General features: G+C 42.9%; 1 protein-coding gene across 5 annotated transcripts in view; it reads left to right on the top strand.

Annotated features, from left to right (window-relative positions):
• The window catches only part of CHD7 (chromodomain helicase DNA binding protein 7), a 211,760-nt gene that overhangs the window by 75,168 nt on the left and 109,147 nt on the right, over nucleotides 1-27,445 (top strand). For all 5 annotated transcript variants that reach the window (XM_074318933.1, XM_019752431.2, XM_019752430.2 and 2 more), the window contains one exon: nucleotides 6,293-8,122. In XM_074318933.1, coding sequence (XP_074175034.1) covers nucleotides 6,467-8,122 — 1,656 coding nt within the window. In that variant the 5' untranslated portion in view covers nucleotides 6,293-6,466. The remainder of the gene's footprint in view (nucleotides 1-6,292; nucleotides 8,123-27,445) is intronic.

The following is a 27,445-nucleotide window of genomic DNA, read 5'->3' as shown; positions in this document are numbered from 1 at the left end:
ATTTTTCATCTTTTAGCAGGGTCAGAGGGGTAGATGGCGTAGTATTAGCTGCCATGGGGAATGCTGACAAAAGGCACAGCATTACTTTATACATCATCCATTCCGGCTGGAGCTTTCCCTATTAAAAATATATATCTCGTCAATTAAAATCAGCACATTGGAGGTTACCTAGTGATACAAATGGAAGGTAAGCATAAATGCAATTGTTATGTTTTCATATGGTCGTTGGACTAACATAGAGACCTTCTGAAGGACTTCACACCCGTTTTGTTCTTTCTAAATCTTTTTCCTCCAATAAAATAGTGAATGAAAATAAGGCACAAAGCCACTACGAAAAATAGTGGCCTTACTGTAGCTACTGCGTTTCCCTGAAAATAAGACCTACTGGACCATCAGCTCTAATGCGTCTTTTGGAGCAAAAATTAATATAAGACCCAGTATTGTATTGTGTTGTGTTGTGTTGTGTTGTGTTGTGTTATATTATATTATATTACATTACATTACATTATATTATACCTGGTCTTATATTAAAATAAGACCGGGTCTTACATTAATTTTTGCTCCAAAAGACACATTAGAGCTGATGGTCCGGCTAGGTCTTATTTTCGGGGAAACATGGTATGTAGATTTTTAGTTCTAGAAACTAAGCCTGCAAATACTTTATTAACGGGCAATGGTAATATGGCAAGTATAAGTGAAAAGGATTTGAAATTAATTATTTTTAAGTACTTGAATTTTGTATAGTTCAGAACCATTTCCAACATAGGAAAATGTATTTATTAAGAAATAGAGGCAGCATTTGAGATCTTGCTCCCTGGCATATGACATCAGTTTGGCTTTAATAAATTCATAAAAATTCTCTAAAAAAAAAAAAGAAATAGAAATATATGTTGGGAGATGATACAGAAAGGAAAAAAAATTATAAGTAGAAAAAATATAGTTAACAAAGTGTGGTGTACGGCAAGAAAGCATCATTGGGGTGTATAGACCTTTGAAAGAATACCAGGAATAGCAGGGGAAAATATTTTTCATCCATCAAAGAGAATTGCTACTATTTGAAATGGTCTTTGTCTAAAAATGTTCCCTCTAAGAAGAACTATGTAGCACAGCTATCTATAGAGTTTTCTGCAGTGATGGAAATGTTCCACATATGCACAGTAGCCGCCAGCCACATATGTGTGGCTGTTGAGCACTTGAAGTGTAGCTCGTGCAATTGAGCAACTGAATTTTAAATTTTATTTAGTTTTAATTAACTTAAATAGCAACATGTGGCTAGCGGCTGCTGTGTGGAACAGCACAGCCATAGCGAATCGGCACCACCCGTACATACTCCTGGGGAAGAAAGTGCGGTCTTGTCCAAGGTTCGCGAAGGGCATCGTTTGGTCACGGAGGCAAATCTGGAGCTGATTTACGATGAGTTGGTTACTTGGAGGCATTTGTTGATTCTTTATCCGGGTCACTGTCCCCTCGGATCGATGCCTTTCCCCACGGCAAGCTTTGGCCTGGCCAGATTGTCCTCTTTCCCAGGCGGCTGTTGGGGGCCGTTGGTGGGGATCGCCCTCCACAGGCTGCACCATCTTGCTGAAAGGACTTGTAGAAGCCAGCAGTGCTGAGCCCTTCGTCTTCTGTGTATTCACCTTTAAGCAGCTCGTGGACCCTCTCCCCCATACGATTTGTACCATTGGTGGCTGAGCGATGTCTTCACGGCCTGTGCTGAGGTTGCTGATGTGCGTCTTTCCAGCGGCTGGACACTCCTGTGTAAATGCTTCCCCGACTCCCAAGCCTCGCTGTCACGGTTACGTTCTGCACTCCAGCTTCTTTGGAGGCAGAGGAGAGAAATTTAAAGAGAACAAGTACGAACCAAGCTATAGAACCACTAAAATAGCCCTCAGCCTTCAAGGCGGTTGTCCTTTTGCTTCGCGCTTGCCCACGTGCTGTATGCTTGTGAAAAAAGTCTCCTTTGGATGGCATTCTGCTTACACAATGGATAAAAAGTGGTTGAGCTACATAGGAAAGAAATACTTTACACATGAAAGGTTTTGTATTCACCTGTTTCCTTCCTTGCTTTCCCCGTCACTGTGGTACCAAATTAAAACATGGCTACACAAGTGCCATCCTGCTCTGAGAAGCACACAGCAGTTAGGGATTGTCTGCGCAAGTTGTGGGAGGTCAGAAATTTCCTGCAGAATATTAATACCTTTATGTAATTTGTTTATTTCATCTTGGTTTGTTGTACACCCTTTGCTTTTATCCCCCAGTCTCTATGTGCTGTTGACTTGTTTTGTAGATCTGCCTATTTTTTATCCTGCTTATTTCCAATAAAATTAACCGGTAGCTTCAGTGTGCTAAAAGTTATAGATAGTATAAATAAAAAAATTTTTGTTTGAAAGGAAACTCTTCTATTTGCTGGTCTCAGTAATTGTTTTAGTGACTTATCTCGAGTAAAACATACCTGATTTGGACCCTTAATATGCTGCCCTCCCTAGTAAACGGCCATCTCCATCTATGCAGTTCTCTGTCATCTTTGGAAATTGTTCATTAAAATATTTTGTGGAAGATATTTACTCCTCTCAGCCTATAAAGGGGTTTTTTCCACCTGTTAAATGAAGAGGGGTTTGGATTAGAAGGTCTTCGAAGTGCTTGCCAGCTCTGAGATGTTCATAATTGGTTTCTCAGCGCGTGTCTGTAGTGTTGGTGGTTCTGTTGGCTGAGCTGTTTCATTGTGTCCCCTCCTCACCCCCCAAACACAGGTACCTTATAAACTGCCTTTGTCTTAGAAAATACTTGCCAGTAGGGCACAGAGCAGAGACTTAAATTGCTGTGTCTTCATATGTGTATCTGTACTGTTTATGCTATATAATATCACACATAGTTAAAACACTTGCCATCATGAATTTCCAAGAAATATTTTGTAAAATGCATCCTGATTTTTATAATGTAACCCCCGAAACTTAATTCTTATTTAAGAGGTTCATCACTTACAGATGAGTGTAAGCTACATGAAGACAGGAGAGAATTTTGTTTGTTTTCATTCAGAGATGTATCTCTAGCAACTAGACCAATGCCTGGATCATAGTAGGTCTTCAGTAAATATATTTTTGAATAAAAAAATGTGATTTGAGGTTTAACTGGATTTTTATTTATTTACCTCAGTGATGATTATGAGAATTATTCGATAACACTGAAAATTTGTATTTCCGTTTCTTCTTTTTAATAATCTATATACTGTTCATTATCACAGCCACTGTGCACATTTTTGACTTGAAATGTGGCCAGTATGAATTGAGATATGCTGTAGGTGTGAAATACATACTGGGTTTCAGAGACTCAGTACCAAAAAATGTAAACTATCTCATTCATTTTTTAATATTGAGTGCATGTTGAAGTGATAATATTTTTCATATATTGGGTTAAATTTGTTTAAATAAATTTCACTCTTGGGTTACTTTTTAAATGTGGCTACTAGAAAATTTAAAATTATGTGGTTCTGATTTGTCAGCTCATTGAACAGCTCTGATCTAGACATAGAAATGTAGATATTGAGTGTAAAGAAGGGAGCAACGTTTAGAAAGGATGTTTTAAATGAGTATCTTTGATAGAAACGAAATTATATGTTGCAGCTGTGACTTGGGAACGTGGGTATTCAAATGGTCTTGATCAAATTAAAAAAGACCAAAATAAATTAATTAGATTAGCTCAAATGAGAAATATGAAATCCAGCTACCAGATGGATTCCTAGCATAGCCACCAGCCGAGTCTTGAGGTCAGAAAAGGGGCAGGAAGGTGGTGGTGGCTGTCTGAGCCGGCGTGGGCGGTCACTAATGACAGACTAAAGCCATGGTTTTGAACCTCCCTGCCAGAGCTCACCTAAAGGTGGTGGGCGACTTGTTTACTTGATGCCAGGTAATGCTGTTGTTTTTCTTGCCACTGGGAAATGGACTGTCAGTGGGAGGGAGTAGGGAACTGGAACCCCACGTGGCAGATCGGGTTACTCTCCGTGAGTGTTCTGTGTTTCCCGTCCCATACCTGTAGGCAGGTTCTGTGCCCCCTTCTGCTCAGCCTTCAGCTGGTGGAAATTGGAAGCAGGCTGGCTGTGCCTCCGCCCGGGCTCAGCACACCAGCCGTGCTCTGTCTCTCAACGCCTTTCCTCCTGAGCTGGGCGACAGCCCCATCCAGTCGGTTGTGTTTCCTCCAGTGTCACGTGGTCGACCCTGGAGGATGCAGCCGTTATCCTATAAAACAAGGCCATCGAGGACACACAAGTAGACATTACCTTCCTTAAGCTAATTGGAAAGGTTATTTTGGTAAGTGGTTAGTCTGCACGGCTAGTTTAAGCTATCATCAAGTCCATTCCCGTATTTTATTTCCTTGAAAGCTAGAATGAACCTTGAATAAATGAAAACTGACTGCTTAAGCTCTTTAGGAGTAAATTCAATTTATAAATATTTGTTTTATTTGGCACTGGAGATTTCCACTTCCCTTTCTTTTGGATTGAAAAGTAGTTGTGTTGTAAAGCAGCGTGTCGGTAAATAAAATGGCATTCGTGCTCTTCTGATTTTCACCCATCTGACCTCTGTTTTTGGAGAAAGTAGATCAGAAAATTCATGGCAGTTAGTGGCGGAGTGAGGAGACCTTTGACTTTTGCTGACAGCTGTCACCTGAAAACTACAGACCTAGAGACCTCCTCAGGTACTATGTCTGTAGTTCTGACAGCAAACAGGATTGTTGTTTACATTTTCTGTAAGCAAAATTCTCCCCTTGTTAGGAATACGTTAGAAGAGGGCAGGCAGAAACTGAGTTTTTCTAGCTGTCTTATTGGTAAGTTCTCAGCGGCGTTGGGGGGCCTGTTGTCCATCCCCATGATTGGAGAAGCGTTTCGGTGGAATCGATGACAGAGCCTGTTCGTAACATCACTTTGGAAATTCTTTCACAAGACATTGTTGTTTCAAGTAGAGCAGTATCACACAATGCTCAATGTGCTCATGAAGCGGCAAAAAAATGAGTTAAATTCCAAAGATGTTTAAGATTTCAGACATTTTTCCTATGTGAATTAGTTCTTTATTAGGTTGTTGATTTAATTAGCATTCAGCAAAAATACTTTTCCTGTTTTGCTTGTTGAAACATTCTTTAAATCAGTTGTTTTTATCAGACACAAAATCTACTAGGAACTGTGACTAAAATGGGGGACATCAGATAGTGTGTAATGTGTGGTGCTGACACAGGACGTGCACGCCCGCCTCCCCCCTATCTGCTATGTCCTGCCTTATCCCAAAAGAGGTTAAGATGAGGGTGAGGGCTGCATGGATATTTTGAACTTTATTCTATTGACATAATTTTCAGTTTTGTCCAGTTTTGGGGAAAGTTTTCTGTTTCTCTGGATGGGAATGGTCGTCGTCTAGAAGCTGCCCATCTAGCTGAGGCCTGTCGGAGTGGTCACGTGGGCGCCTGGTGCCTCGCCAGGGCCCAGTGCCTGTGGGTGAGGAATGAACCTGTTATTGGACTTCCTCTGCCGGGAGTGCCGGCTGGGACGTGGTGGGCCCAGAGCCACGAGTGAAATCGGTCCTCTGAAGAATGAAGGCTTTTATTCTTGTCCTGTCTGAATCTTGTATATTCCTGCCATTTAACATAATGAAATTATGAATTTATTATGCTCTTCGCAAACTTGCTTTCCAACATGCTTACGGACACTTTTTTCATTTGATGCCTCTGTTGCTGTCACATAGTTGTATGCGGGCTGTAAATATCTAATTTGTACGGAATGACTGATTTTGGTATTTGTCTAATCCTCTCGTCAGTTTAACTAAGTTGAGCTTTTCACAGCCCTCGGTGCTGCGGCTGCTCATCTGATTACGCAGCTCAGGGGAATAAGGTGAAGGGCGGGCCGTTGGTAACCAGAGCATTTCCAGGGCTTTAGTTCAGCAGATGGGCTGCTTGGCTATATTCGTGCATCTGCTTGCCTGCTGTGGCAGCTGCTGCCGCCTCATGTTGTGTTCTTTTGTTCTGTTCCATCCAAGAATGGAACGCTAGGAAGTGTAGTGAATGGATTAATTTAAGGTTAAGGTTAGTGTTTTGCTTGCTTTCTAAGTAACCGATCATAATAATGCTCCTGGTAGAAGCTAATGAGTTTCTCTTAACGTAAACTAGATTTATAAAATACAGCTCAGCGAGGGGGCTAGATTAGTATTGTTGATGGACACCAAATTCACATGCGTAAAATGCTGGCAGTTTTTGTCATTTGTTCCTAATTCTTTGTTTTCTTCCTTCCTCCTCCCTGCCTCCCGCTCCCTTCCAGGACCTACATCCAGACTTGGCCTGACACTGCAGGGTCCAGGAGAATTAAAGAAATATGGAATGACATGAAGAAGATTAGTTAAGGATTACAGGCTTGGAGGACAGACACCTCAGTGAAGTGAAGCACAGACAGGCTCCTGAGCTGTGGTCTGGAGGAGCCGTGTGTTGGAAGAAGATGGCGGACCCAGGAATGATGAGTCTTTTTGGCGAGGACGGGAATATTTTCAGTGAAGGCCTCGAAGGCCTTGGAGAATGTGGTTACCCTGAAAATCCAGTGAACCCCATGGGGCAGCAAATGCCGCTAGACCAGGGCTTTGCCTCTCTACAGCCAGCCCTTCATCACCCCCCCACTAATCAGAGCCAAGCGAAGCTGACCCACTTCGATCACTATAATCAGTACGAGCAACAGAAGATGCACCTGCTGGATCAGCCGAACAGGATGCTGAGCAGCGCCCCCGGGAACGGGCTTGCGTCCCCCCACTCGCAGTACCACACCCCTCCCGTTCCTCAGGTCCCGCACGGTGGCAGTGGCGGCGCTCAGATGGGGGTGTACCCTGGCATGCAGAATGAAAGGCACGGGCAGTCTTTTGTGGACAGTGGCTCCATGTGGGGCCCGCGGGCTGTGCAGGTACCGGACCAGACCCGAGCCCCCTACCAGCCGCCGCCGCAGCAGCCACAGCCGGCGCCGTCGGGGCCCCCCGCACAGGGCCACCCTCAGCACCTGCAGCCCATGGGCAGCTATATGGCACGTGGGGACTTCTCCATGCAGCAGCACGGTCAGCCACAGCAGAGGATGAGCCAGTTTTCCCAAGGTCAAGAGGGCCTCAATCAGGGAAACCCTTTTATCGCCAGCTCAGGACCCGGCCACTTGTCCCACGTGCCCCAGCAGAGCCCCAGCATGGCACCTTCCCTGCGCCACTCAGTGCAGCAGTTCCACCACCACCCCCCTACTGCTCTCCATGGAGAATCCGTCGCCCACAGTCCTAGATTCTCCCCTAATCCTCCTCAGCAAGGGGCTGTTAGGCCACAAACCCTTAACTTTAGTTCTCGGAGCCAGACAGTCCCCTCACCTACTATAAACAACTCAGGGCAGTATTCTCGATATCCTTACAGTAACCTAAATCAGGGATTAGTTAACAATACAGGGATGAATCAAAATTTAGGCCTTACAAATAATACTCCAATGAATCAGTCCGTACCCAGATACCCCAATGCTGTAGGATTCCCATCAAACAGTGGTCAAGGACTAATGCACCAGCAGCCCATCCACCCCAGCGGCTCACTTAACCAAATGAACACGCAAACTATGCATCCTTCACAGCCTCAGGGAACGTACGCCTCTCCACCTCCCATGTCACCCATGAAAGCAATGAGTAACCCAGCAGGTACTCCTCCTCCGCAAGTCAGGCCCGGAAGTGCTGGGATACCAATGGAAGTTGGCAGTTATCCAAATATGCCCCACCCTCAGCCGTCTCACCAGCCCCCTGGTGCCATGGGAATTGGACAGAGGAATATGGGCCCCAGAAACATGCAGCAGTCTCGCCCGTTTATGGGCATGTCCTCCGCACCGAGGGAGCTGGCCGGGCACATGAGACCAAATGGTTGTCCTGGTGTTGGCCTTGCCGATCCACAAGCAATCCAGGACCGGCTGCTACCTGGCCAGCAGCATCCTGGTCAGCAGCCATCTTTCCAGCAGTTGCCAACCTGTCCTCCGATGCAGCCCCACCCGGGCCTGCACCACCAGTCTTCACCCCCACACCCGCATCACCAGCCTTGGGCACAGCTCCACCCATCACCCCAGAACACCCCGCAGAAAGTGCCTGTGCCTCAGGTAAGGGAGCGCCGAGCCTGCCTGCCTGCCGCGCGGTATAAAATGTAACTCGCTGAACTCAACGAATAGAATTTTCCTTTAAACTTCATGAAAAGCGTTTTCATTATGAAACCCTTAATTTTTTTATCTTGTTAAGCTGCCCCAGAATCGCATTTTTTACTATTACTCCCTTTATTTACTCTCTTACTAATTGGTTTAGGCATTTATCCACTCGTTTAAAAAGTCTTGAGTCCTCCTGTTCTAGGAATTGTGCCAGGTGCTAAGGACGGGGAGGTGACGAAGCCCGGGTCCCTGCAAGGAGCTCTGCTGTCCCTGCTTGCAGGGAGATGGACAGTGGACTCAGAGCAAATGTTTGTTCCCCTCTCGTTCTTCTTCTAGTCTTTCTACTTCTCTCTGTTTTAAAAATATACATAAAACTGCAGTTTTATATGTTTGTGGTAGCCCCTCCCACCTCTTTTAGAAAATTATATATTTTTTTCCCTTAGGAAGCTGCAAAATGTGTTTCTTTGTAATACCATTTGACCAACTGTTGAATGCTAGTGTGAACTAAATTGTAAACTGTAGAAAATCACAGTAAACAATAATCCACAGAAAGTGCTTGGTCTCTAAGGGATTTGGGTTCCTAGCACTGAAACAAGAGTCTTTGTAAGCTGAGATTTTTGTTACCCGACAGAATTTATAAGCAAACTGAGTTAAGTGTTAAGCTCTAGTATTCACAAAGACATCTTTCCCTTACAAATGTTGATATTTTTGCCCTGGGTCTAGGAAAATAATACCTATGTGTATAGATTATTCCGAGTGCTGTTCAAAAATATGTATTGATCTTCCACTGTGATTGAAACTCTGAGTTTGGATGGCACAGTAAGTGATTTTAGAGCCGTAAGGCACAAAACTTATTCTTAATGAAATTATACTGAGTTTGGGGAAACATGACCAATAGGTGAAAATACAAAGCATAGTAAAAGACCCAGCATGGTATAGGACAGGTGTCCAGAGAGAGGGAGCACCTGTGGATGAGGGTGCTTGGAATTTGGCTGGGACTTGCCATGGAGAGTGCTCTGAGGATGACATTTCAGGTTGGGGGGTGGTTGGTGGTCAAGCATGCTGCAGGGCAGGGCCAGGTGGTAGAGGTCTTGTGTTCTGTTTTGAAGAATTTGGACGAGTTTCAAAGAATGGGGAGCCAGTGAAACAGTCCTCAGGATGGCTGGGGACCCAGACGATGAATTGTGAGTCTGTGGTGCAGGCAGTGAGGACAGTTTGGACTGGGAATCGGGGTGTGGGGACAGAAGGCACTAAAGCAATGGGAAAGTAAAAGGGTTTGGTCAGGAAACAGCGCTGTTTGGGGCATCTTGGTTGGAGAGGCATGTAGAACAGAGACTCAGAAGCTTCAGCTTTGGGGGGCCTGGGGAAGGGGAGGTTAGGCAGGTCTTCTGGGGACCACAGGACCACAGGACACGGGACTCATGGGGTTTGGGGGAAGCTGCCCTCAGAGGGCTGGCACCCTTGGAGGTTCAGGGGGAGCCCTGAGATCAGCGGGAGCCTCAGCTGCCGACCTGCTCTGGAGGAAGCTGCTTCCTGTCTCCTCCGGAGCCTAACCTGCTGCCCAGGGAGAGGACTTCTGGGCCCCGTGTTTCCTGAACAGCGGGAAAGGGGAGGCGAGAAAGGCTGTCTGACACGATGCTGGGAACAGAGGGCCTGGGGAAAACAAGGGAAGGAATGAACGGAGAATATCAGAGCTAGTTAGTTTGTTTTCCGTTATTTCAACTTCAAGGCAAAATGCCCTTCAGAATTGACCAAACGTGCTCTCCCCGAGCGTTTCTAAGGCAGAAATGAGTGTGACCTGGGCGTTTCTAAAGCAGAAATGAGTGTGACTTCCTTTCCAGGAATTATTCTTTTCTTGGTCCTTGGAAGGTTTCTTCTTACGGAAGTAAGGTGTCTTTTCAGAGTAGTGCTTCTCCGACTCGTCCTCGTCCCAGCATCTTCTCTCTTCACTGGAGGGCGAGCACAGTTTGCGGGAGACATCCTGGCTTATGATCTGATCCTGGATGGGAAGTGCCCATCTCCTCCTTTTAAGGGTACAAATGTCTCAGTGGGCATTTCAGAGGACGAGTTTGAGGAGTATGTGACATTTGGGTCACTGAACGCGGGAGGGTCCATGTGTGTGCTGTGCCATCGTTAGACTCTGGGGGGCGCCAGGTATAATTTGCCTTTTCCTCCAGCTCCAACTTCTCGAATGTGCCATTATAGACAAAACTTGGAACTGGATAAGGGGCGTAAACAAGTACGTGTGAAGTATTTTCATTACATAAGTTCAATTGCATTTTTAAAAATTTTGCTCATGGCATTTGCTTTCTTATTTCTACTTAGCTTTGCATCCTCTTCAGATTTTTGAAGCACTCAGTTCTGAAAATAATACTGGGGAGGTGTAAAGTGTTGGGAAGAGCCTAGACTTTAAAGTCAGAAAAGTGTTTGAATCCCAGCACTAGTACTTACTAGCCTGGAGGCCTTAGGCGGTGCACTTAACCGCTCTGACTGTCAGATTCTCCATCAGTAAAACAGGAAAAACAGTACCCATCCCAAAGGGTGTTGCGATCACATGGGGCAGTAGACACCGCGTGCCTGGGGTAATGTCCAGCCTGTGCTGTGTCGCGTATGGTAGGTAATTCTCCTCTAGGTTTAGCTTCTGATCTTCACTGCCAGCCTCACCTTATAATTATGTCGTTTCACATGTAAATACAATGTAAAATTACTTTTCTTTTTAAGAAATAGGTTAAATATTATGAAATATATTGATTTGTGCAAGTATCACCCCCCTCTTAGCCCATGTTGCTGGTTGTGATGAGCAGAATGATGCGGGGAAGTCAGAGTGCTGCCGCGGAGCCCTGCAGCCTCTCCCTGTGAGCGGCTCACATTCCACTCCAGCAAGTACCTCTGTCTAACTGTGTTTTGCTTTAGAACTACTGAAATTATTTTGTATTTCATATAGGTTAGAACGGTGGTTCAAAACCATGTTGTGTATCACGGAAACTCCCAGATCAGGTTGAAATACGGATGTAGTTTGCTGAAGTATCACATTCAGATAGGCTTGTTTCCTTTTTTATGTTGAGTTTTTCACTTTTAAAAAATAGAAGTTAAGTTTTTAAAATGTTTCATGGGTTCTGAAGATATTTTGGATCTTATGTAACACATTTACGTATGTTTAAAGATAAACTTAACCTTACTAACAATTGTCACCCCAATAAATTTAAAAAATAAATTATAAAAAAAAAGATAAACTTTATATCGAAGAGTCAACAAAGGAAAACATTAGGACAGAAGGGTCAGCGGTCATCGGACCACAGTGTTCATTGCGTGTGGACATTCCGTTTAATGGCAGCTCTAGACTGTACTGTGCTGATGATTTGATAAAATTTACAGGGAAAGAAAAAATCCTGGCTTCCATTTCTTTTCAGTAGCCAATTAGGACAGTGGTTCCCAAACTTTTCATCTTTACACTCTTAAAAATTATCGAGGACTCCAGAGATCCTTTATTTATGTGGGTTATGTGTGTTGGTATTTGCTGTCTTAAAATTTAAACTGAGGACAGTTTGAAATATTTTTTCATTAGTCACTTAAAAATAATAAACCATTTTGTGAGAATATAAACAATATTTTTAAATGAAAAATAACTTTTCCAAAACAAAAAATTACTGGCATTGTTTTATATTTTCTCAAATGTTGGATTCTAACACCTGCTTCTGCATACAGTCCGCTTGCAAGGCGTGATGAGGCCACTTACACTGGGAGAGAATGAGAGTGAAAGGCAAGTGACGTCTCAGTGTCATTATGAAAATAGTTCTGAGCTCACAGGCCCTGGAGCCCCCAGTTCCACCCTGGGAACCCAGAGTTCGAAGAGAAGATTCGAGGCTCTAGAGTCTGCAGCTTTTGAGGCGAAGAACCACTAACTGACCCCGTGACCTTGGGCAGGTTCCTTAACCTCAGGGCCTCAGTGGCATTATCTCCAAAATGAGTGTTGATGTGCCTTTCTGGTTTGAGGCAAAGTGAGATCAGCAATAACGTCTTTCAGTACTTAACATGGTAGGGACTCAAAAATGATACATTATCATCAGCAAATGTTCAGAATTGCTTGTTGCCGAGTTTAAAAAATAATCGCAAGCACTAATTTCAGTGTTAACTATTGTCAGAGTTGTTTGACTCCATTTCCTTGGTTTCAGGGAACAGTTATCAAATATTGAGGCTCCCTATATACACTATTCATTGAGAGCAATAGTGGCGGAGGTTGGGGGGCACAGGGGGCGGTACAGGCAGCGCCTGCCAGGAAAAGCTCACCACAGAGGTCAACCCTGTGTGCTTCGGGAACAGCTCCTAGCCCAGTCTGGGGGTGGGTGACATTGGGGTCTGGGAGGGTGTTCTGGGGGCCAGATGCCCTGGCTGATGCAAAGGGTAGGTCCAAGTTGGGATGAGGATGGGCAAAGGGAGAGGGGAAAGAGTCTAAGGCAGGGGTGTCCAAACTTTTTTCAACGTTTTTCACCAAGGGCCATATGCGGTAAAATACACAAACAGCTGGGCCACTCACTCGAGGTGAAGTATGTATTGCCTCACCTGGTTTATTTAAGTAAACTAAATATATTTTTGGAATTTGCTGCGGGCCAGTTAAAAATGGATTGCCGGCCGCAGTTGGCCCACGGGCTGCAGTTTGGACTCCCCTGGTCTAAGGCTTCAGGAATGTCCCTCAGTGTTACTGGAATTAGGGGCTGGGGCGTGGGAGGACGAAAGCCGCATGGTCCCCCTGCATGGCCTTGTCAGTTGTGGTGAGAAGCTTACATCAGGCCCTATGTCCATGGGGACACAGGTATGTTTTCGGCAGGAACACACTGCAGCACCTCGGCGGTGGAGGAGGGCAAAGAAGGGGGCGTTTATCGGTGCACAGTGGACGGAGGTGAGAACGACCTACCGTGTTTCCCCCAAAAATAAGACCTAACCGGAAAATAAGCCCTAGCATGATTTTTCAGCATGACATCCCCTGAACATAAGCCCTGATGCGTCTTTTGGAGCAAAACTTAATATAAGACCCGGTCTTATTTTCGGGGAAACACGGTAGAAGGAAAGTACAGACATAGTTTTATTTGCTTCGACCGCTTATCTAAGAAAGACCGGTTACATGGATGGTCCTTCAGGTCACAGGCAACTCCCCGAGTTTCTGACTAACTCACACTGCACAAGTCTACACAGGTGTCTCAGTCCAGGGAACAGGCTCTTAGAATCTTTAGGATCTGCAGCATTGTGTTCTCAGGAATGTATATTTGCATACGTTTGTGCCCCTTTCTTAATTTGGTCCAGAAATACAGTCATGGTGAAAGAAGCAGAAAAAAAATTTTAAAGAACGACTAACATTGAGGTGATAGATAATTTCTCTGTGTCCCAATTTTCCCCTAGAAGGTTAAAAGAAACCCACAAAAAACCTAGAAGAATCAGTGATGCAGCTTTTCTAGTTCTCTGGCTTTTTCCATGATGTCTTATGAATGTTCTTAAAAAATAGTCTTTTGGGGAAAACCATTTTCCTGGTAAATCGCAAGCAGTCAATAGTCTACTGAAATTCTCTCATTTTACCCAGTAAATACGGAATTCCAAATATGAGCAGATTAAGTGGCAACTACTTAATACATTTGATGGAAAAAGTGTTCATGCATCTCAGGCCTCAGTCATGCAAATTGTGATCAGGAGAAGAGGCCTGTTTCGTAGAAAGTAGATGCATCTCTATAACTACCACCCTTGATGTACTTGCACTTTCACACCCCTAAACGTGTCTGGTAGAAATGGGGAAAACCAAGTATCTCTAAAGAAAGCCCAGCTGTGACCTAAGTGGCATGCAGGGGAGGTTGTACGCATGCATACCCACGTGGAGAGAACAGGCACCCATATGTGAAGCCTCCAGCGCTCACAGGGGGCAGTGGGTGGGATCCCTGGTTTTCCTGGTGCTGGCGGCTGGCTGGTTATTTGTTCCTGACGCCTCTGGTTAGAGCGAGCTATCCATGTTTGATTGCTCGCAACTTTACTGGTCGATCAGGCGCTCAGCACACTGCTGTTTTTCATGAAGACGCTTGAGGTATTTTTTTCTGACCACCTCCATTTGTGTACAGCACAGCGTAATGAGCAGCCTCCTGCGTGTACCTCAGCGCAGCTGGTTTATCCCAGAGGCCAGAGTTCCAGGAGGTTAAAATGGAAAATACCAAGTGTAGTGTGAAAGCAAAGGAAAAAACTCTCCTCCTTCTGTCCTTTCACCCCACAGTCTGAAAGCATGAAAGGAGCTGCATACTAACTGGTAGCCTTGCTTCTTAGTGGCTTTCATTTGGTAAAAGAGTATTGTTTCCTGTGACTATCAAAAATATTGTGGGTAACAAGAGGTTAGTTTTTTTTTAGTTTCCTTACGAAGCCTGCGTATTATTCGTCTCTTAAGTATCTCACGTAGCCAGTGGATTTTCTTAACTTTCGAGAAGCCACTTTTCAATACTGCATTTTAATCTTGTGTCTTAGTTGCCTTCATTAAACTACATTAAAGAAATATTTACTGGGTGCCTGGTACAAGCTAAGCACTAGATTGAGGACAGAGACTGGCGATGTGGAAGGCAGTGCAGAGACAAAGGCCTGCGCCGATGGGCAGGGGGTTGTGTCATTTCAGTATAATCTTCAGGCCACCATTTCTCTGTGTACCTATTAGTTCTAGACCAGTGTTGTCCAATGGAGATATAATAGGAGTTGCAAATGCAAGCCACATGTGTTGTTTTGAATTTTCCAGTGGCCACATTAAAAGACAAAGAAACTGGTGAAACTGATTTTAATAAATAATATATTTAATCCAATATATCCAAGATATTATTCCAACACATAATCAGTAAAAAAATTTAGTAGTGAGGTATTGCACACGAGTCTTTGAAATCTAGGGTGTAATTTACGTGCCGAGCTGGTCGGTTGGGTTGAGCTGCGTTTCAGGTGTTGTGAAGCCCTGTGGCTGCGGGCTGACCGCCATATTGAGCAGCAACTGCAAAACTCTTTGCATAGCAGTTGCTTCAGATTCTTTTTGAAAACAAGTCTGAGTATAAAGTAATTTATGCACATACATTTTAAATTGGTTTAATCTGATTACGACAGCACCTTCATTGTAAGGTTGGGAAAGTAGTCACATTTTTTTTTTTTTAGGTATCTATATAGTATGTGTACTGTCGGAGAGGTGTGTATGTGTGTGTGTATCAGTATTAGTTCTTAAAAAGGTAGATTAGTGGAGCGAAATTCCATTTGTTTGGATTTCACAGAACACTGAATGTCTTCAGTACTGTCTTGTAGGAGGAAAAACAGCAAGTTTCTCTGAAAGATGGATGACACCATTTTCAAGATTTTAGTTTCAAGTGTTTTTTGGATGCTTTTAATAAAGTTATTTTTACCCCCAACTCAGACTCTCTCTTTGCCTCTGTCACTAATGCTTGTTTCATTATGAAATTAGTTCTCCAAGGATAAGGGGAAAAGCCTTCATTTCTTTACTATTCTGCATGTGCTTCCCCACCCTACTCCCCCCCCCAATTTTCCTTCCAGCTTTTTCATCTCTGCTGATGCTTCATTTTTATCCACCATTCAGAAAGGCGCCTGTGACACTGCAGAGCGCATTTGGCTGGAAAAGGAGAATTGGGAAGTGAGTCGGGGGCAGGATCAGGGACACTGGGCTAGGCCTACCTGGGAGAATGTATCTTAATCCTGACGTCTAAATACTGTTCTGCATTCTCTGTAGTGACAGCTGTCAATCTGTGTATAATCTCTAAGTAACCAGGGAGAGGCGGCCCTCATTCTTCCTTTGTTCTCCCACCAGCCGAGGCAGTCAGTGCCAAACTTGGAGTCTTACTTCTGCCTTGAAAAAGTTCAGGAGGTGATGGTACATCGCCATGAGGAAGGGTTCATATTTTTCATATAGGAAAACCTTCTATGGCCTTGCACTGGGGTGGTGGTGGTAGAAAATTTAAAGGAAGTTGATAAAATGCCAAGGAATTAGCATTATTTTAAATAGTCAAAAGTCAACATAGGCACAGAAGCACTCATAATCCCGCGTGCTTTTTTCTTGGTTGATTGGATGATGAGAGGCCAGGTAAAGCTGGAAGCCGTGTTCTTAATGTCTTATTTTAATGATTGAATCAAAATCCTCACCCAGACAGTTATTTGAAGGAAACATGCCATTTTGTGATGCTCGTTAATGAGGAGCATAAATTGCATTTGGACCGTTCTTCTCTCCTGCCTCCTGTGGTTTTTTCCTAAATAACTCCATACCCCCAATTTCAAGAGAATACTTCCTTCTAACACTCACTGTGTGAGAGTCAAAGCGATTGTTCTAAGCTGTGTGCAAGAGGACGTGATCTTGGCAGCCGCTTTTGTTTGTTGGCTTTGGCCGTGGGCACAGAGTTGGAGAATATCGAGGAAGGGCAAGCGGTGAGGTTCTGGCTTGTGCCCTGCCCGTCTCTCCGGGGCTGTTGGGGGCAGGTCTGCAGCCTTGTCCTGTGGCGGGCGTGGCCCCCGCCCTCCTGCTTAGTTCAGGGGTTAGAACTTACTTCAGGGGGGCTTCCCTGCTAGTGAGTAGGCAAGGATTTTTAGCTCATCCTTTTTCTGAAACTGTTTAAGTTCCGTTTCTGAACGTGCTCTTTAGTGAAGGGGCTGTGTATAGACTTGCAGTTTTAATTGAAGATAGGAATATTTGAAATTAAAGTTCAACTTTTCGATCCCGCTTCTTGATGGACTCTTAATAGTCGTAACATTTTCTTTAACTTAAAAAGAATCATATAAAATTGTAGGATTCAGTTATGTTGTGTTTGTTTTTGCTGTTAATGTTAGAAACACCTCAGAATGTCAGTCAGCGTCCAGAGACGGCTAAAGTTTAATATCACTGTGGGGGTTGGCAGAAGTGGACAGTGGGGACTAACAGAATTTACCTTAATCTTGACATTTTAATGTTACTCTCCATTCTCTGCAGTTAGGGCTGTAAATCCACAGATGGTCTGTAAGTAACCGCGGGCGGAAGGGGACCTGGGGCCGTAACCAAGTAGGATGTGCTGACATTGCTGTAAACTGGCCATTACTAAGCTAACTCCGTTTCCGGTGCTCTGATCTTGCAAAGGCGTTTTCACAGAGGAGAGCTGTTGCAATGCATGGAGGCAGACCTTGGATTAAAGGAGACAAGTGAGAGTTCTTTAGAGGAAAAATGCGACGATTTAGTAACGAGTTAAGTAGTGTTTTAGTTTTATCAGCTGTTCTCTGTGCACTTTCTCTTTTCTCTTCCGCTGTATTCACCCCAACAATGGGAACTGTGCACTGAGTGCACCTGTCCCCCACTCTGGGGCACAGGCGACAGCGGCTCCTGTGCTCCGTGCCTCGTAGAACTTGACCTCATTCTACCAAGTGTTCCTCTTACGCCAAAACAGCGCGAGAAGGTTTAGCTTAAGGAAGGAAATATTCCAGAGTCTGATTTTGGAAAAGGTCTGTCCTTAGAGCCTCTCTTAGAGGTCACAGCTTTAGTTTTTGCAGAAAAAGTTAAAAAAAGATAAGCTAGTTAAAAACCAATAATCATTGGTGAAGCGGGGTGGGGGAGAGGAGAAAAACCAGTAAGAGACTAGTCATTTATAGAGTAAAAATGAGCCAAATCATAAAATCACTTTTAAGATTTCCGTCACTGAAGATTTGAATGAAAATCCTTTCAACGCCATGCCATGTTAGCTGCTAGAGTCATAATTCATATTAAATACAAATTTAATTCCAAGAATAAATTAATGGGAGGAGGTGTCAGTTTACTTGTTTCCTTTAGTGCAGCCCTTGTCATTTTTTAAGCGCCTCCCACCTCTGCTATCCTGTCTAGTGGGCCCCACAGTGGGTGGTCCACCAGGGCCCTGCCCATCCAGCTGGCAGGCAGGTTTCCAAGGAGACAGGAGAGTGGTGAGGTCTTGAGCTTCATAGGCATCAGAACTGCACGAATCTCACTCTTCCGAATTCCTGCTAAGCCAAAACATTGGATACTTACTGAATTTCCCCGAGTCTAGTTTTCTGAGGATAATAACTGTGCCAATTGCATCAAGATTATTATGAGAATTAAATGAGATAATGGCTGTAAAGGTTTTAGCACAGTATGCGACACACAGCAAGTCCTCGATGAGTAGTAAATATTTTATTATAACTTCTGGTAATGGTTGTTGAAATGAGTTCTTGGAATTTATTTCTCCCTCACTTTCTACTCTTTCACCCTAAAGTAGAAAACTTCCCCTTATTTTGTAAAATAGAACATTATATATCAATGCCTTAAAAGTCAATTTATCAGGTTCTTCATAAGGCAAACAAAAAGTTATAATATTTTTTTGGGTGGGGGGGGACGCACAAAATTGCTGTCACACTACTGTATTTCTTTTTAATTGAATCTCTAGGAGATGGGATACTACATATATATATCAACTTCTTTCTCAGTGTCTAATTTCTTCCCAGTTTCAGTCAAGGTGAGTGAACACCGTTACTTAGGTTTTAGAAACTTGAAGTGGCAGAGGTTAAGTTGGCATCCTGTTTTGTATGCAAGGGGGAGTTGGCTGCTGTTCCCTCATCGCTGAAGAGGTTAACCCACTGACCTGTATACACACACACACACACACACACACACACACACACACACACACACAGAGTAAGTTCTTTGTTAAATATAAATGTAAACTTTCAGCTGCCAACCGCAAACACAGTGATGGACTTCACCCCATTCTTTTACCAGCACCTTCCTGTGTGTTTATGCCGTGTTCTCACTCACCTTCAGCTGATTTTGTTTAGTAAGTGGGTTCCTGTTCAACAGTTTTGAACTCAGTTGGCTTGAGGGCCATTCCACTTGCGATCTTTTAAATGTTTCTTTATCCAAATCTATATTTTTCTCTAAAAAGTAACTTTATCTACTTCAAAGTGAGACAGTCACCAAAGAAGATAAAAGGAATTGTTGCAGTTTGATTTAGTAGCTAGAATTTTTTTTTAAATCACCAAAGAAAGTGATTCACATTTTTGAGTATGTGATGTTTACAATTTTGGAGACAATTTTGTTTTTTTTTTTTGCAACGCGTAACAGTGTTGCCACTTCTTTAAGTGCACTATTTAGAGCTACAGAATTTTACAGCTAGAAGAAACTCTTGTTACAATGAGCCTGGAGCACAGGGTTTTGTTATTCAGGAAAGATCACAGTTATATCTTTGCTCCCATTTGAGTATAAGGGGAAGGGCCCTTTTGCTTACATCTCTCAGCTTTGTACACTACTGTTTTTCCCTTTTAATAAAAATACTTATTAAAGAAAAGTGAGATGGAAAAAAGTAAATGGAAAACCTATTAGCTATTTTCTGATGTCCATGGAATATAATGTGTTTACCAAATATCATATATGGTGTTTGTATGTATTACTTTATTGAACCATAATCTGTGTACAATCTGCATATAAAATGAAATGTTCCCTTCATTTTATGGACATACTATAGACCGGTTGCAATCCAGGCCTGTTACATTCTTTCATTTAATTCAAGGTTTAGGGATAAAAAAAATCTTACAGATATACCTACCCGTGTACTGAAATTTGCCAGAAACTGTGTGGTGTTTTCCAAGTTGTTTTTCTTCAAAGTTTGCAGTGGTGCAAAATGTATGATCTAGTGCTGTCCGTGAACTTCGCTGTGATGATGAGACTGTTCTGCGCACTCTGTCCCCCAGCCATGTGTGGCTGCTGAGCCCCCGAAATGAGGCTAGTGACACGAAGTGACTGAAGCTTTAATGTTATTTAATTTAAATAAATGTAAATAGCCACATTGGCTGGTAACTTACATATGGGACAGCTCATATATAACCAAAGAAGACAAATTATTTAAGTCACCAGAAAATAAGGATGCAGAGCACAATTAGAACGGGAAAAGAAAGAGAGTTTCTTGTGTGTAGCCAGTGTAAGCTTTGTGCTTCTACTTTTATTCTCTCTCACCTCTTACCAGATGGCCTTAGAACCACAGATACCCTGTATCTTTTGGCCCTGAGAGATAGTGTCAGAATATAGTGATCCATACATGGTAACACTGACACAATTCACTTTGTTATTTTTGGAATAAATCTTTGCTGTGTAGCAGCCAATGTATTGCTAAACACAGTGTACTATTTTAAGTAATGTGAATAGGGTCTTGTTTTAAAGTATAAGTGGTATTTCAGAAAGTTATTGTTTAATTTTTTCCCCCTAAAGTAGTCCGGGTCACAAATGCTTCATAGAAAGCATTTATCATTATTTGGTGTCATAAGTTAAGGGTATCGCAGTTGATAAATTTTTTTTTTTCTTGAAAAAGATTTCTCACAATTTGATACTAAATTCATTCTCCTCTTTCCTGGAAGAAAAAAAAAATTAAAATAGTTTCTCAAGTGGTTGTGGGTGACAGCTGTATCTTGCTTATTGGTCTCCTGAGCTGCACTTTCCATGTTTCCAGGGTAGTGTGTATCTGGGTGGATCTCTTTTGATCAGAAGATGCTAGGGTCTATTTGTCATTGAAGACAAGTAGAGAAACGTTAGTTGTCCTAAGATGTTACTTTAGGGTGAATAGTTTTATATTAAGATTTATGTTGTTGCCCCCACCCCTAACCCCAATTTTATAAAGTCTGAATTAGTGGCAGAGGGTAAATGAAATTAGTAGAAACGTAGCTTATAGTTCTTAGTTGCTATTTGTCCAAAAAGGATTTGAGACATTCTGTCAAAGGACGTGTGTGTGTGTGTGTGTGTGTGTGTGTGAGAGAGAGAGAGAGAGAGAGAGAGAGAGAGAGAGAGAGAGAGAAATAGGAAATCGGGTCTTGGAATGGAATAGCAAGGGATTATGCTAATTATGACCTCGGTTGCTGGGACTGAGCATGGAATTATATTCTGAGCTCCCTGAGAGTATGCTGTGGGGGGGAAACATGATAAGATGTATAATTATCATCATTAGAGAGAAGGAAATATGTCATATATTGACAAGAATAGATATACAGTAAGGGTGGAAATCAGTGGTTTTTTTGTTTTTGTGTTTTCACACATGATGGTCCCTTCTGTGCCCCTTGATGATACTGTCTGAGAGTGTGACACTCAGGACTTAAGATGCCTGAGATGGATGGGTTACGTGTCTTAGGCAATCTCCCCTCGATTTTGCGGTTATTAATTAGGTAATGGATAGGACCTCGATAGAACATAATTTGACAAATTCTTCAGGTCATCAAGAGTCTAAATTATTGTGAATATATTAAATGTCACCAAAAAGTTCTCTTTAAAATGGTTAATTTTATGTGAATCTCAATTCAATAAAAAAAGTCTAAAGTACTAATTTTGTATCTTATTGGTGGAGAGCAGAGCCCTGTTGTTTGAAAACTAGGTAAGGGTGAATGTTCTGTTTTAAAAAGTTGAGTCCCTAACATGTACTGTCACCTGGTTGGAAATCTCTTACCTTCTGCTGGCACTTGGGACCGTAGAAATGATTGTAAGTATATCTAGGATTTCCCCTAGAAAAGAATTCACCTCTTTATTAAATAATTGGTCAAGATTTCAGGGTAGCTCTGTCCAGTAGAATTCTCTGCACTATCCATTATGGTAGCCTGTGGCCACTGAGGTTATGAAGCACTTGAGTTGTGGCTGGCGTGATCGAGCAACTAAATTTTAAATTTTACTTAATTTTAACCAATTTAAACTTAGTCACACTTGGCTAGTGAGTGCCATATTGGACAGCACAATTGTAGAGTCATAATTGATGGCACCATACATAGTTTTCAAACCTTTTTGTTCCCAAAAGAATTCTGAAAAAATTTTTTTTTTGAAATTCTGATTTTATTTTTCAGTTCGAATAAATGTATTAAAATGTGTTTGTCTGCATGTCCATTATCTCACTACACAGGCATTTGTCCCCTGGCACTTCTGCCTTTGATATTTTTCACCGAGACTCTTTGCTGCCAAAAGACTCCTGCATTTGGTTGGTGCCACAGAGCAGTGCACTGTGCAGGAATTTGAGATGACTGAAAGACATTTCGGTAAAAAGAAGGATTGTGAAAAGCAGTGTGGGAAAGGACAAGCAGTGGAAGACAGATTAATTTTAGTAGCATTCATGTGGTCATTAGGAACCTGGAAAATGATCCCGTAAACTACCCCTGTTCCTTAGAAACTCGTTTGAATTCTCCAGGGCTTTGGTTATCTTGGCTTCAAGGCCACTAGAGTGGTCAATGATGCCTTGGCTATTGGTCTTACTGTCTTCTCCACACCGGAATCACCCACGTACTATCTAAACAAAGGGGCCCCTGCCGCTGGCTCGGGCCGCATGGTCCGTGTTGTGAAGAAGCTCATTAGGGACCTGACATTGCACATGAGGCTGGGAAGCGCTGCTCAGAGCGCAGTGCAGGTAATTTGGGCCTGAAAAAACTGCAGAGCAGGTTTCACCACCCATTGCTCATCTGTGTAGAGAGTTTTTAGTAATTTTTCCATAGGTGTTGAGTAGTATAGCCTCCTAGTACACCTGCTAACGTGAATTAGTAGAAACTAGAACCAGGTAATTGAACAAGTTAATTTACTGTGTAGACTTATTTAGTACTGAATCATTAACCTTTAGAGAGTAGATATCAAAGATGATAGTGTTAGTTCTGATAGAATATGTGTATGTGTGTGTGTGTGTGTATTTTAGAATTAAAAAAAGATTTTTTTTTATTGGGCAACAGTGTGTTTTTCCAAGACCCATCAGCTCCAAGTCAAGTCGTCGTTTTCACTCTAGTTGCGGAGGGCGCAGCTCACTGGCCCAAGTGGGAATTGACCCGGTGACCTGGGTGTTAAGAGCACGACGCTCTAACCAACTGAGCCAACCAGTCGCCCCTGATAGAATATATTTTGAACGCTTCTCTTCTGACATTGAAGAGAGTCATTCCAGTATCATTTTAGAAAATAAAACACGGTATGAGCAGAAGAAAGAGCACTTCTCTTCCTGCAGGAGGGCGTGCGTCCAGATCATTCCATAAATGGCACAAGTAATTACAGACAACTACTCATCTGTTTCCAACTATGTTTCTTTTCAAGTAATACTGCTAAATAGTGACAACCCAAAAGAGCTTTAGTTTCTGAGGTTTTTTTTTCTTATGGATACCTACTGTGTCAGAAATTGAAATTGGGAAATTTTAAAACAATTGATTTGTTTCAAAATAATAAACCCATTCCATCAACATAAGTAACTTATTTTGGAAAAAAAAAAAATTATTTTCCAACAAGAAATGTAGAGGGAAGACTGGCATTGTTTTATATTTTTGGTAATGTTTAATCTCTGGCTTAATGGAAGACAGCTGGATCCTGTATCTGCTGCTGCATTTGCTCTGTTTTTGTTTATTTGTTTTGGTTGAAGTATATGAAGATAATGTGTTCTCATACTTACACATAGAGTTGAAAAAAGAAGTATTTTAATGCCTTTTTATATAATTATGGATATTCTTCTTTAATACTACACCAAAACTCAACAAGTGGTAGTTTCTGAAAGATTGGTTGGAAAGTGGGATTTGATGCTATATTAGTTAACTTTTCATACACTGTTAAAGTTCTTGGACTTGGAATAGCTCTCCTGTAACCATGCATGATTTTTGCAACACTATATATATATATCGTTTAGAAAATATTAGTTCAATGAATTATGCTTATATTCCAAATATTGACAGCTTCTAGTATACGATATTAAGAATCACATTTGTTGATGTCACTATTATCAGAAATCTGTGAAGACTGGGGAGTTGACAGGTTCATTGTTGTTGTCATAAGTTTTCAGAATTCTGAATTTTGCTTGAAAGTTCATATTTTAGCATTGGAAATAAACACTGTCAGTTACTTTCTTTGAAATGACAAGTTCACTTTGTTCATTTCAAGAAAATTACTGGCAGGCTACCCGAATCTGAATAACCCTGGTTTGTCTTTTAGTCATTCTTTCAAGTAAAAACAGTGTTCCATGAAGTGGCCAGTGTGACTCAACTCAACACAGCTGCATGAGTGCTTTTCCTGGCGGAGGCGCGGTTGCAGCATGGCACACTTCCCGTGCACTCCCGTTCCTCTCACAGAGGGTTAAAGAGACGTATACTTACGGGTCAAGAATAATCAAAACCTGTTTTCACTGTTTTGCCAAGGACATTCTTAAATGAACTGGCTTTTTTTTTTTCCTCTTTCTTCTTAATGTGAGTTTGTGGCCACGAGGAAATAAAGACTACTAGTACAAGTGCTGCTGCTGCCGTGGTTGTGTTGGCTCCATCAGTCTTAAATTCAACACAGTGAAAAAGGCAAAGAATGTCTTGGTATATCATGAAAAAGTTTTGATTTCGTGGATGTCTTGAAAGGGTCTTGGGGACTCACAAGGGTCCACGGTCCACACTTTGAGTGGAGCTGGTTTTAAGGAAAATTCCAAATAACTTTTCCTTATAAAATTGAAAATTGGTTTTTATCTGGGAGAAAAAACTCTAGACTGTTTGGGAGTGAGAAGAGAAAGCAGGATCACGGAACTGTTTGTCAATCGCAGGCCTTGAGCTGGAGTGAATTTAGTGCTTGTAAGAGAAGGGAACAGATGGACTGAATTTTGCCATCGAGGACCCACGGTTTCTGAAGTTGTTGGCTGCTTCCTGTTCCCCTTTGGTGAGAGAGCATTTACAGTAAACATTTATTTTAAGTTGGGGCCTGGTACTGGGTAATTGGGAAGCATTTCTCTTGCTGAGAGGAGCCCCTGTCAGTCATGCCAGCACCCTAGCCGCCCAGGGATGTAGAGCACACCCCTTCTTATGTCCTTAGTGTTAAAATCAGGCGTTGCAGTAGCAATAGCATGTGTCAGCTAGCGTGGGAAGAAATAGGGTTGTTGAAAATGGAGGATGGCTGGGTCTTAGTGGGGTCGTTGGTTCTTTCGTTTGTTCATTCATTCCTTCGTTGGATGTTGAATGACTGCCTCGTAGGTGGTAGCTGCTGAGAATGTGAAGATGAATTCTGCCTTTTTCTTGCCTCCAAAGAACTCAGTTGTACCCAGCACCTTGCGGCCATCCCATCAGGTAGTCGGTGCCGGGGAGCAGCACTCACCAGGCCGACTCACGGCGTAGTCGTGGGTGTTCTGTTTGGGGTACACAAGGTTCACAGAGGTTTGCAGCTGTGGAGATCTGGAACACGTCCGCGTCCAGCGTGGGTTAGGTCCCTGGGGCTGACTCAGGGAGATGGTGCTCGGAGCTGGCAACCGATGGCGGTGGAGGCCTCTTTCTGATGTCAGGGTGCAGGAGCCCAAGTTCCTAGTTGGACCTTGTTCGGTAGTAATACAGTAGGAACAGAGGGCACTGATTTTCATGAGGTTTGTTTTATAAACTAGGACTTTCATCGGCGCTTCCCAATATGTCTGCCAGATAGCAGAGCTCTTCTAGGTTGAAATTTTCCTTGATTCCTTGTATCTTCTAGATCCTGTTGGCTGAAAGGCTAAATTAATATCCTTTGGGCCTCTAGCAAACTATGCCTCTCCTGTTAATACCTTCTTTCTTTTTCTCAGGTTTGATAAAATTGAGTATTGTGCAACTTTTAATCCATTATTCTTGAGTGCATTTGGCAGTTGGTGTTTCCAAAACTCATTTACATATCTTTTTACTAATCTCTAGGATATACTGCTTTGGTAGATACTTCTCTCATCTTTTCATTTTTACCAATTGAACAATACTCATCAAATGTTGATTAATGACTATAGCAGTGATCACGGAGCTAACATTTTAGTGAGAGAGAGGCAACAACCAGCTAAACAAAGTGTTTTGTGTGAGTGTGAGTGTGTGTGTGTGTGTGTGTGTGTGTGTGTAATACTAAGTAATGTCAGTTACGGAAAAAAATAAAGCTGAATAAAGGGGCAGCCAAGTACAGAGAGTGATATTTTGGGTACGTTGGTTAAGGAATGCCTCTTTGAGAGGTGATGCTGAGCAGAAAACATTTACTAAAGGGAGAGAGTCACGCAAATATCTGGAGGAAGGGTGTATAGCCTGTGCAAAGGCCCTGAGGCAAGAGTGTGCTTGGTATGTTTGAGGAGCAGCAGAAAGGCCAGTGTGTTGGCATGTCGTGAGTGATGGGGAGAGTGGTGGAGCTTTGGTTAGAGGAGAACTGGGGTGCGGATCAGACAGAGTAGGGTGTTGTGTGCTGTAGCTTGCATTTTACAGTGAGTGAGATGGGAAACTATTGAAGGGTTTTGAGCATGAGAGTGACACAATCTATTGTGTATTTTAATAGGCTCACTCTGTTCTTCTCTATGAGGAATAGGTAGGAAGGCAAACGTGGTAGCACAGGGGGACAAATTGTGGTGGCAGAAGGGGACAGCCGATCGGGCAAGGTATAATGGTGGCTTTGACTAGGATGGTGGTAATAGGGAGTGGTCACATTCCAAGGTAGCAGTGACGGGATGACGGATTGGCAGTGGGGTTTGAGAAAATGACAGACATTGAGGTTTTGGCTTGAGCAGTCGGCAAATCTGGAGCGCTGGGAGAAGCAGGTCGGGCAGAAAACTCGTTTGGTTTAGACTCATTCATTTGCAGATTCCTACTGGACTCAAGTGAAGCTGGGCAGTTGGATACAGGAGTCTAGGGGAGTTGAGCTGGAAGTAATGAATTTAAGAGTTGTTGTGTAGGTGATATTTTCTTCTCCAGGCCTTGCTGAGGGCATTGAGAGTGGGTGGGTAGGAGACAAATGTGCAGCCCCTCGTGTGATAGTGTAGACAGAGGACCCAGGAAGTACAGTGGGAAGAAGAGGAGAGGGTAGGAAACCACCTCCAGGGCGCACGTCCTGGGCCCGAGTCATGCAAGGGTTGCAAGGAGGGAGGGAGTGATTGTGTCATGTGCTGCTGGGCGGTCCAGTAAGATGAGGACTGAATGTCACCAGTTTCAGTCTGAAGGGTTAACCTTCCTTATAGTGTCACATGCTTCCCTACATTGTAACACATGAACTTTTTGTAGTTGTTGAATTTTAGCAGAATTCTGAATTTGAAGTAGCAGTTCACCAAGAGATTGTAATAATGGCATTTACTACCTACCACATACCGACCGTATTGGCTCCTGAGATACAAAGATGAGTAAGAAAAACCCTTGTAAACTTCGTAGACTTGTGGTGACCTTAGGAGACAGTGTATGTAGCATTTTCAGTTCAGTGCTTGACATGGTAAATGTGTGAAGACTGAATGAATAGTGCAGGGAAGATAATGATACAACAGTTGCGTTGCGTTGGTGGTGAGACCAGTGTTAGAAACAAGACGTACTGACCTGCAGTCTCTCCCTCCTCCAGCT

This window comes from Rhinolophus sinicus, linkage group LG14 (genome assembly GCF_036562045.2).
Source record: "Rhinolophus sinicus isolate RSC01 linkage group LG14, ASM3656204v1, whole genome shotgun sequence".
Lineage (NCBI taxonomy): Eukaryota > Metazoa > Chordata > Mammalia > Chiroptera > Rhinolophidae > Rhinolophus > Rhinolophus sinicus.
Note: the sequence above shows the minus strand (reverse complement) of the source record. Positions and strands in the feature narration are given on the sequence as shown.